The sequence below is a fragment of the Seriola lalandi genome, unplaced genomic scaffold (assembly GCF_002814215.2).
Source record: "Seriola lalandi dorsalis isolate HSWRI2012SDOR001 ecotype SW California unplaced genomic scaffold, Sedor1 jcf7180002054956, whole genome shotgun sequence".
Taxonomy (NCBI): domain Eukaryota; kingdom Metazoa; phylum Chordata; class Actinopteri; order Carangiformes; family Carangidae; genus Seriola; species Seriola lalandi.
This window is the reverse complement of record NW_019525507.1, coordinates 2,248,205-2,259,268: the sequence shown is the minus strand read 5'-3', so window position 1 is coordinate 2,259,268 and position 11,064 is coordinate 2,248,205. Positions and strand designations below refer to the sequence as shown.

The window sequence follows — 11,064 nt, the reverse complement described above, 5'->3', positions numbered from 1 at the left end:
TTTTTGGGGGGGGGGGGGGGGGGGGATTGTGAGACGAAGAGGAGAGGGGCTGACATGATGAGCACCGGTAACAGCTGCTGTTCTGTCTGGACCTGCAGTGGGACATTCTGATACCCGGCATGACACTGTTTTGTCCAAATATATATTATATATATTTGACAAATATAAAATTATATTATCTTTTAACTCCACTGTCCTCCCTTTGCATGTAGATGCTGCAGCTCTGCAACCAGCTAAACACACTTCCAGTGAAGACAAGTGGTTGACCTTTGCTGGAAGCGGCTGTGAAACCGTGAAAATGATATTTGGACATTGGATTTATAATCATTAATATTAAAAGTTGCTATAAAACAATAAGATATTATAGCAAGTATAGCTACAATGACTAATTGATTGAAAGAAAATGAATCAGCAACGATGTTGATAAATGTAAAACTGAGATAAATAAAATGAAAAACACAATAACATGTCAATTTTGCAAAGTTTTATTGGTACATATTAGTAACAGAATGAATGCATGAGTTTTTAATATATTCTCTTGTAGGTTTATGATTTTGTCCTGTAGCTGTGATCACACTGAGTTCATTTGCTCCATCAGAATTCATAACACATATTCATTTACTTAATGATAATTACCAATTGGAATGTTAAATTGTACAAATTTGCAAAAAGAAAAAAAATGCTTTAAAATCAACAATGTTTTGATGGTAATAGATGACTAAAATGATTTATATAATAAGTATTTTAAGTTGATTAGAAGTTGCAGTTCCTTCGTGTTACACTGGAGTTTTTTTTCCCCCCACATCTTTTATTAACAATAAATACTACTGTGAGGCCTCCAGTTAATTTTGAATGTAATATTACCTTCAAACATAATAAACCATGTTGAATAAATGACGTTTACCCAGACAGCGCAGAATGTATTCAGGATTAAATGGAAGTGGATACAAGCACAAAAGACCATGAATAATGAATTCCAGCAGGTTACCTCGCTAATAGCCACAAATCATGCATATGATTTCCTGCTAATGTTTCATCTCCTCTGCAGCTTAAACCCACTTTGTCCATCTGGTTGTCAGTGCAGATAGAAACGGGCGAATCAAGAAAACAAGACAGAAAAAGAGTCACTCAATATCTTTGGTTTTGCTTCTATTTCTATATCTATCCTATGTTATAGAAAACTTTAAATATTCATCGCTAGTAAATAAACAGGAATGTAACATGCATGGAACTTCTATCTACAACTTCTATAAAATATTCAGCTTAGCTTTACTGTTGTTTTTATTTCAAAGATATCCCCCCTCCACTTTCATCACCTTATCTCCTGTTCTGACTTCTTCTCTATTCCCTCTTATGTGTGATAGCCTCCTCTGCAGCCTGGCTCAGCCTCGTCCTGAAATCTCTTCAAGAATTACCTTCTTCACCTCTCCTCCACTCGTTCTCCAAATCCCCTTTTATCTCTGTCCTTAGCTTCTGTTTCATTTCTCTTTTTCAGAACATTTTCACTTTCGGTCACAGGAATACTGTCAAACCACCAACTCACTTCTCTCTAGTGGTTGCTTGTCATCTCTGGTGAGCTCAGACTTTAAGCTTATTCCACTGTTAGACTCATAATTAGCTCTCAATAACAGTATATAAATACCTAAATGAATTTAGTCGTAATGTAAATAAATCTGTCAAATCCATGTTAGCTATCTGACCTGGACATGCAGTCAACAAAAATTAAAAACCAACAAAAATACAATAAAAATGCCCCTCTCAGCCTGTGTCATTTTGTAAGTCTTGACGTGTTTTTCTTGAATGAATGGTTCAACATCGTGGGAACAACTTATTTGCGTTCTTGCCAACATTTACAAGATAGTATTATAAGATAATCTTCTGTAGAAAACATTCTGTACATTAGCTAGAACCATTCAGGAGATAGTTAGCTAGCTTAGCATATAAAGGCTGGAAACAAGGAGGAAACGGTTAGCCTGGCTGCATCCAAAGGTCAAAAAAGCAGCCTATAAGTAATAAAACTCACTAATTAACATTTTATATCTTGTTTTGTTTATATGTTAAAAGAAAGTGTAGAACAACATGTTGTTTTATGGTAAATTATTGCAGTAGTTTAAGCTAACAAACCTGGTTTTAGCCTTTTTTTTTAACTTTATGTTTAACAGAGAGTGACATTGATCCTCTCATCTAACTTTTGCTTAAAAAGCAAATGTTTTTCCCAAAATGTCATGTAGTAGTAGTAGAGTTAGCTTAGCATAAAGTCTAGTAAGGGTTAGCCTAGCATAAACACTAGTAAGGGAGACAGCTCACCAATAAAGATGGTGTATGTGATTTCTGTAATCCATACAAAAACCTAAGTGTAAAGTCACCAGTTGGAGTTTGTGTGCTTTATGTTAAGCTAAGCTAACTGTCTCCTGGTTGTAGCTTCATATTTAATGCACAGTAATGTCATCTAACTATACTATTTCTAACTTGTATCTGTGGTGGGAAAGAAAATTCACCTACCAGCACCTCTTAATACTTTACATTATCTCTTGTTTGTTCTGTCTGTACAAAAACAGAGCAACTTGGCAAAAATGCCAAGTTGTGATTTTACAGGAGATTATGTGTTTTATGCTAAGCTAAGATAACACTCTCCTGGTTCTAGCTTCGTGCAGGCATGAGAGTGGTGTCAATCTTTTCTCAGCAAGAAAGTGCATATTTCTGAAAATGTCAAACTAATGATGCACACCTGCTCTCCTCTAATGAGACAGGACTGCAAACAGCTTGAAATATACAGTGGGTAGGAGAGTAGAGCTGTCAAAGCTGGAGTGGGTGAACATTTCATCTCTGACAACCCAGTTTCATTCCCTAACCCAGGCCACAAAGCTCTCTACTGTTGAGGAATACTCTTCTTTTCTATTTGTTTCTTTTATGACTGAAACCCATTAGTTCTAGTTTCCTATGTTCAACTGTTGAGCAACGTCGACATACAAAAATTGAGAGTCCAATTTTCTGATATTTTCATGTCATTATTTTTACCGCGTGTGCTTTATTCGCAGCATTTTAAGATTAATTTGCAGCTACTTGTAAGTGTAAGAGCTTCAATAGGCACCGGATCACATAATTTGTGAAATATTATCTCTCATTGTTTACACTCTAGTCAGGCAGGGGTAGCAGTGTGCACTCAGTGCCAGTGAGAGGTCTGGGGAGCTGACAGATCTCTCTCCAGCTGTCTTTTTTTGTGTCGTACTCCAACACACTCTTCATGATCACCTCCTGTCCGTCGCTCCACCTTCTCCCTCCGAATACCAGCAGATTCCCAGACGGCGTTGACACCATCCCGTAGTTGAAGGAGCCAATGAGAAGCGGTCTGAGGCGTGCCCAGTGGTCTGACTGCGAATCGTATCGTTCTATATCGCAGAAAGGTTCGTACATCCCCAGTAGGGCGTAGATGTAGCCGTGGGCGGTTGCCAAGCGATGACTGAACCTGGCGATAGACATGGACGCCCTCTTTTCCCAGACTCTGCTTTTGAGGTCCCACTGCAGGAACTCTCTGCTGCTCTCCCTGTTTTCATCCTGGTTATCACCATGGTTACTGCCATGGACGCTGCCCTGGTTGCCCGGGAGACCACCTGACACATAGATGCTGTTGTCAAGCACGGTAGATGCGTGGCCGTAAAGAGGGCGAGGCATCGTTGCTCCTCTCCTCCACGCCCGTGTGGTCATGTCATAAAACTCAACAGAGGCTACTGAGGTGTGTGTGTCGGTGTCCTGTCGTGTGTGTCGTCCCCCGGTGACATAAATAACATCATCCACCACGCAGCAGGTGAACTGCGCCCGCCTCTCCAGCATGGACTCCACCTGCTCCCAGCAGTCGAAGCGAGGATCATACCGCCACACCTGGTTGGTTGTTGCTGTGGTGACTGACTTTTTCCCATCTTCGTCTCCCTCTTTCACTTCCTCCCCTCCGATCACAAAGAGGAAACCTCCCACTGAGCACACGCAGTGATTTCTCAGTCGCAGTGGGAGACAGGAACTCAGAGATGAAAACTTCTTGCTTCTTGGATCAAACGCCAACACCTGCTGTTCTGGCCAATCAGCGCTGGACCCCCCACCCACGAGCAGCACACGATTTGGCGAGGCTCTGAGTGTCGACTGCTTGCTCTGTCTGATTGGCTGAGCTGAACCCATCCTGTGATACTCCAAGGCTCGAGTCAGCTGACTTCTGATCAAAGGCGTGACCATGGCTCTGTGGTTAAGGTTGGTGAGATCAGAAGCTTTGACCAATCCGAAGCGCAGACGACTCAGCAGAAGATTTGATTTCAGCAGTGGGAGGGGTCCGTTGTCATCCAGCCAATCCAGAGCCAGCTTTATGAGCTCCACCTCCTTGACGCCAGGTAACTCGTCAGCGTCAAGCACCGCCATCAGTGATTGGATATTCAGCTCGAGGAGATCATCCCTGCTTTCCTGCAGCAACGTCCCCATCTCCATAGCGACGGTTTGATTGGCAGCCTCAAGTGCATTTGATAGTGCATGGCGATCAGCCAGGTTAGCATAGCAGCAGCAGTTCTCAGCGGTTAAACCATCAATCATGAAGCGCTCACATATTGACACCGCCGGCTCCACTTGCAGGTACCTGGCTGCTTCCAGGACGACATGAATCGTGGAGGGTGATACGCTGAGCCAGCCTGAATACAGGAAATCCAGAATAGCATCTAAACCCTCAGGTGTTAACGCCGGGAGGCTAATGGAGCCCGCTAATCTCTCTGCGGTGGTCTCTCCAAACAGAGCCCAAAAATACTCGCTGGAGCTGGCCAAAAGGGCGCGATGACACGGGAAGGATACGCCGCCGGCCTCCAGGACAACATCACACATCTTAGTCTCAGAGCGAAGACGCTGGAAGCCGGAGAGGAGTCCGGTTCTGTGGGAGGAACTGTAGAGGCACGAGTAGCTATCCATCCAAAAAAGAGGAGGCAAAGAAAGGAGGTGAGGGAACAGAAGTTCGAAGGCGGGAAAGAGAGGATGAGTAGCAAGTTACAGAAAGAGCTTAGTCAGGAGGGTGCAAGGAAGCAGCAGTGAGAGGGAAACCTCAGGAAATTAAGAGGAAGACACAAAAGCAAAAAAGCAGAGAGTGTAGTCAAAAAAGATGTACCATAGAGAATCATTAGACATTAGCAGAAGGATAATGAGATGTTAAAAGCAAGAGGTAGGAAATGAGAGGAAAAGAAAGGAGCGATAAGTAGAAACGAGTAAAGTGCGTGTCCTTAGTCGAGCTCTCTCCATCTGTGTTTTTGTCCTGCTCTGTCTGCAGCGGCGAGCATGTGACACCATGATAGGAAGGTTAACAACTGCCAATCCTGTGACCCCACCCCCGCCCGCTTCTGGCCCCTTAGACATGGTCCGTCCCGAAGTCTCCTGTCTCTTTCTGTGATATCCCGGCTCTGTTTGCTTTGTGTTTGTCCACTGCCCTTTTCTCTCAGTCCGGGAGGGAGTATCACCCAAATTCATGCATCCAACATGCACACCATCCCCTGCAAGCGAGCAGATGCATGGATAAACGCATTGCACACACACACACACACACACACACACACACACACACACACACAGAGAGTAAAGGGAGCCTGGCAGGGGTTTAGTGTCTATCCCGGCAGATGAACTCATCGGTAAATACAGCTGCTATAGTCTGTGACCAAGATTCCAGGGCACGTTGGCACGGCACCTATCTGTGCCCTCATCGCCATGGTGACAGGAATAGAAACACAGACACAGCTCAGAGGATTCAGCGTAGGTACACAAACTCGCCGAAGTTTTGCCAAGCTGTCAAATATTTTACAAGTGTCAGGAGTAGCACATAGCGTTTGGCATTAGAGTAAGCTGTGACCTTTTGGGGAGGCATTTAACCTCATTATGACCGGCCTTAAAAATCACGCCGGTGGATGTCATGCTATTATTTTCATGCAGACAGACGAGGGGATGGAGATTTATTTACAGTGTCAGGCTACAAGTTGTCCGGTGTGTTTACAGTTGCCAACTGCTGTCACACATGCACATCAATGTGGAAACATTGCTTTGTCGCGCGCTTGCAAGTTCTTGCCGCATTCTCCGCAAAGTACTTTTTTCAGGAGAGTTATGATCGTCGTCTCTGAATAGGCGCTAGCTCACACTCACGATTTATGTGTGTGTGTGTGTGTGGGTGTGTTTGTTTTATGGAAGGGTTACACTAGTTCAGAATTCAGCGTGCAGGCTACTCGCAAAAGAGGAAAAAAAACAGACTCACGCCTTTTCTTTTTCTTTTTTTTTGAAACTGTAAAGTGTTTTTAATCTTTCCCACACAATGTCAAATCCTCCCGTATGGTTGTTAAAACACCGGCAGTGTTTCTCTCTCTCGGCTGAATATTCCACTGTGACCTGATGGAGGCTAAACTTAGCTACAGCTGCTCTGTGTGTGTTTGTCTGTGTGCAGGAGGACATGTGATGTGTCGATGGATATGTGCTGTATTGAGGGAGAGATTTGGGGGGGGGGGGGGTATCTGGGGCTGGTTGGTTGCGTATGTGTGCGATGGCATGTGTGCTTTAATGTAGCATTCCTCTCTGAAACAGATGGATTTGAGGGTTTAGGTCAGGATAAATGTGACTCCATGCACAGAGGTGCCCCTGACTCCTACCTAAAACCCAGTAATACCCATTATATATGCACATAATACAAGAACATTACATTTCACGATACCAGGACTCTCTTTTTGCTCTTCAGGCGCTGCAGCTCATGTGAAAAATTACTCTAAAAACACTCTCCCAGCTACATTTTCCATCACAGAAAAACATGAAGTTTTAATTTATTTTTTTGTCAGACTTTTCAGGTTATTTGATTTTTGCCTGAATGGAGTATATATATATTTTTTTTTAATCAGAGTATGCATTATGTCCTGCTCTCTTTACTGTCAAGCTCTCGACACCCACAGCAAAAAAGAAAGTCTCTGCCAGGAAATAATCCATTTTAATCACGTCGCCTTAAAAATGTTACTGTCGTGTCCTGTCGTCTCATTTCTTTGTTAGCTCATGCACCTGTCAGCTTCACTAGCAAGATGCTTTTTTTCCTTTAAAATTATAATGAAACAAGACCAAGTCTATAGCCATGCTGTTGAGCCCAGCTGTGAGGCTGCACTCAGGCACAGCGGTACTCTGAGCTAAATGATAATGTCAGCATGCTAACATGCTGATGCGTTGCAGGTTTAATGTTCACCATTCATCTTAGTTCAGCATTTTAGCATGCTACCATTTGCTAATTAGTGATAAGCTTAAGGTACAGATGAGGCTCATGGGAGCGTCATTAGTTTAGCAGGTAATCATCATCTAAGTTATTTCTGTTCATCCTGAGGGGAACACAGATGTCTGTACAAAATTTCAAGACAATCCAAGCAATAGTTGTTAAGACATTTTGAAAAATGAAACAAAATGAAAAATGATAGGTGCAAAGTAAAAAAAAAGACAGAAAAATTTTAGAACCATTTGGATTTATTGCAGTATTTTCCTGAAGATATTCATCATCATAACCATAAAACAAATACAATATTATAATTTCCCCCTAAAAAGTAGCACAATTGAACTGAAATCCCACAAATTGTGAACAACATTTAGAAAGGAAATAACTTAATAGAAAGCATCAGTATAAATCAGTGTTGAATAGCTGGAGCTTTGACAGTATGGAAAAGAGTTGGTCATCACAGAGTTAGTGGGGAGTCACAGTTGATTGTGTCGATTGTCACCAGATGACCCAGACTTAAATAAAAATATTGCTTTCGTTAAAACAACCCCTGAAAAACAAAACAAAAAAAAAGCATAGAATATCTCTGTAATGCAATACAACTCACATACTTCCAAAAGTCCCGAGTAAAGAGGAATCTTAGCTGCAGCGAAAAACAAGTTCTTCATCTTTACAAGACTTTTTTTTTTTTTTTTTGCATGAATTATGATTTAATTTTGTATTTAGTGACACAACAGCATCGACTGACATGGTAGGAGAAACATGTTTTATTGTTTCAAACTGCTAGAGTACTGATTGGAAGACTGACAGTTTACGGATGCCTGCTTCTCGGTGGAAGTAGAAGTTGCTGGACATTTTCTGCAGACGTGGACTTCGCAGGAAGCTGTTTGTGTTTGTGTTTGTGTCTCTGAACATGTTTGGATTAGCTTGTAGTTTTGCTAGTCTTCAGTGGCAGTGGGCAAGTCTGTGTCTATGAAGATTATCTGCTTTCCTCTCCGCCTGCCTGGCTGCCTGGCTGGCTGGCTGGCTGGCTGGCTGGCTGGCTGGGGGATCCTGGAGGAAGAATACAGATAAAGACACCGTGAGGGATTTCTGCTATCGGCGGTCTCAGAGCTGCTGACCCCTGAGAGGCAGCAGGACGCCAAGGAGAGGGCCAGGTCGCTGCATTCATACAGGCCCACTGCGGAGCAATATAAGATCTGGCTGATCTATCACCTGCTTTCCCGCTGTGCTTATCTCTCTCTTGACCTTTTTCCATTTCAGTTTCTCTCCGTGGCTTGATCTCCCTCGCTGTTTGCCACATTTTCAGTTTATTTCCATCTCAAAAGAGTCGAGTTTCAGTCATACAAGCACTTCTCGGAGGCAGAGACTTTGAGTTAAATATCAGCAGATGAAGCAAAAGGAGCTCTAGGTTTGCGAGCTAAGACGTTACCCTGAAGCCCAATTGAAAAGAGGGGAGATTAAGATGGCAGCTAACTTGTAGAACTGAGCTGAAAAAACACGTTAAAATGTTTCATTAAATGTGAGTTAGCTTAGCTGACCTTTCACATTTGAAGTGGTTATGCTAACCAATAGCATACAACAAGGAGGTCATTTCCTGTTGTATTTCATTTCCTGTATCTGTTGTATTTCTGGTTTGGTCTTAAACAGTGAAGTTTTCCAGCTAATCTGCTTTTAGCTCAAACATTAGCTTTGCCGGCTGCAACAACTGCATACCGATAGTTAAAAAGTATGTAGTATACTATAAGGTTGTTGTGATTTTTCATTTTGCACTAACTTAAGGTAATATATATTACATGGCCGAAAGTAAGTGGACACACATGTTTGTGTGGTTTATGTTTTTTGGTCTGGTTCTCTTTTTCTTTTTCTTTTCTTTTTTTTTTTTTTTTAAAGTTTAACTAATTAATTAAACTTTCCAAATGAAAGCTAAATATTTTAACTAATATTCAACTATTTTCTGAGCTAACATTTGACATTTGTGCATTGAATTGCAGGACAGGTTAATGTCTATCAAAAGGACACTCAGAAGTCAGGTGGATTTAGTTTGCAACATAAATGCAAACGCTGACCCTGCTCAGAAGTAGTATGTAGTAATATTTCTTTTTCCAGAGCCGCTCTGCCTCAGAGAAATGTGTTTATAACTTAAACTTGAACCAGCCTCTGCTTCTTTCTTTCCATCGCTCTCTCTGTCTCTCCTACACAGCACACCCACATGGCTTGGGCAGGGCAGAACAGTCGCAGTGTTTGAATATTGTGGTTTCTGTGTCCCGCAGAGAAAGTCACAGGACAGACTGCCCCTCAACACTCACACACACTTTTCTTTTTTTTTTTTATAAAACACACACACCAATAAAATATAAATTTAGCGCCTGACTCAACCCTTCCTGCCCACACACACACAGAGGCATCAACACACACACACACTGCTTGACCCAAACAAAGGCTGAGCAGCCCACACTGACTCCCTGTGGTGAGCTACGACCACTGCATGTAATTATTGTGGAGACGAGTCTCACGATTACTATGCAGGATCTGTATCTCTGCTTTTATCACTCTGTTACAGAAGCATAATGTTAAGTGTCTTGTTAGATTAGGATGTAAAAAATTAAGATAAAATAAAAAGTTTCACTTTTCTCCCATAAAAAGGTCAAAGAGCTGTTCCAGAACCGAAGTGAACCTGGACTAATTTACATAAATCACTTAATATGCACATAGTATTCATGCATTTTTAGAAGCATCCCATATGTTTTTAGGAAACATGAATCCATTTAGCTTAAATTGCATCTGGTGGATGGACACTCTGTGTATTTTAATAAATATAAATGTAGCCTATATATATATATATATATATATATGATGGTTTTATTAGTATGTTGTGTTGAATGTTTTCGTGTCTGTCCTGTTGCACTATGAGCCCATGAGGCAAGTTCCTAACAATGTTTATTGTAAAGTTAATTCAACAGACTGTGTATAAAAATAATTCATATTTTGTATCTTCCCAACTGGGACTGTAATAAACTTACTTTCTAACACACCCATTGCGGTATCTAGCAGACTGATAGTTTTAGTTTATCCGTCCAAGTTTTTATGGAGTTTTATTTGTGCCTTAATTGGGAGTGATGGGACATTTTGAACGCAGAAAAAGCACATTAATCATTACCAAGCAAAAAATAATTAAATTTAAGCAAACAAATCTATCTTGTTTTATTATCCACATGGTATAATAATAATCTCTTTCACAAAATAGGTTTTTGTTTACTCTGTGTTAATTGTTTCTCTACTAAATATAATTTATGTGCTTGGAGAAAAAAAATTATATTTTCGGTGCTCAAAATGTGTAATTGCACACTCAGGGCTGAGTCACAAAAATAATGCTATACTTCTGAGATTTCTGCTGCCTCCCCAGCAGAGAGGAGGGGAATTGATTTTCATTTGTGGTGCTTATGGCTTAAAAAAAAACATTTACAAAATAATTGTCATGACTCAATGACAGGGTCTGTGGTTAGTTTTGTCACAGCAAATAGGTCCTCGGTTTCAACCTGAGGCTTTTCCAGTTTGCATGTCTCACCATCATGTTGAAAGCAGCCAATATTTAATTAACTTCCTGCTGTCTGTGTAACACCTGCATGCACCTGTTCCTTTAACCTTTAGTCTTTGCCTCATTTCTCACACTCTGCCTTCCTCACAGATCATGGTCACTGTGACTTGAAGCACATGACATTCATTCATATTTATTCATTCATTATCCTCACCGCTTATCCCTATCGCCATAGTCCTGCACTTTGGATTGGACACCTGCCCACCCCCCATCCCCCCATCCA

The 11,064-nt window shown here is 41.5% G+C and overlaps 2 protein-coding genes across 3 annotated transcripts in view; both read right to left on the bottom strand.

Annotated features, from left to right (window-relative positions):
* Positions 1 to 2,167: 2,167 nt before the first annotated feature.
* On the bottom strand, positions 2,168 to 5,292 carry klhl34 (kelch-like family member 34). Its single transcript, XM_023395073.2, has one exon. The coding sequence runs from the start codon at positions 4,936 to 4,938 to the stop codon at positions 3,136 to 3,138; it is 1,803 nt and encodes a 600-aa protein (XP_023250841.1). The 5' UTR covers positions 4,939 to 5,292; the 3' UTR covers positions 2,168 to 3,135.
* A 2,184-nt stretch (positions 5,293 to 7,476) lies between these two features.
* The window catches only part of smpx (small muscle protein X-linked), a 14,223-nt gene continuing 10,635 nt past the window's right edge, over positions 7,477 to 11,064 (bottom strand). For both annotated transcript variants that reach the window (XM_023395082.2, XM_023395083.2), the window contains exon 5: positions 7,477 to 8,296. The gene's annotated coding sequence lies outside the window, so the exon portion shown is untranslated. The remainder of the gene's footprint in view (positions 8,297 to 11,064) is intronic.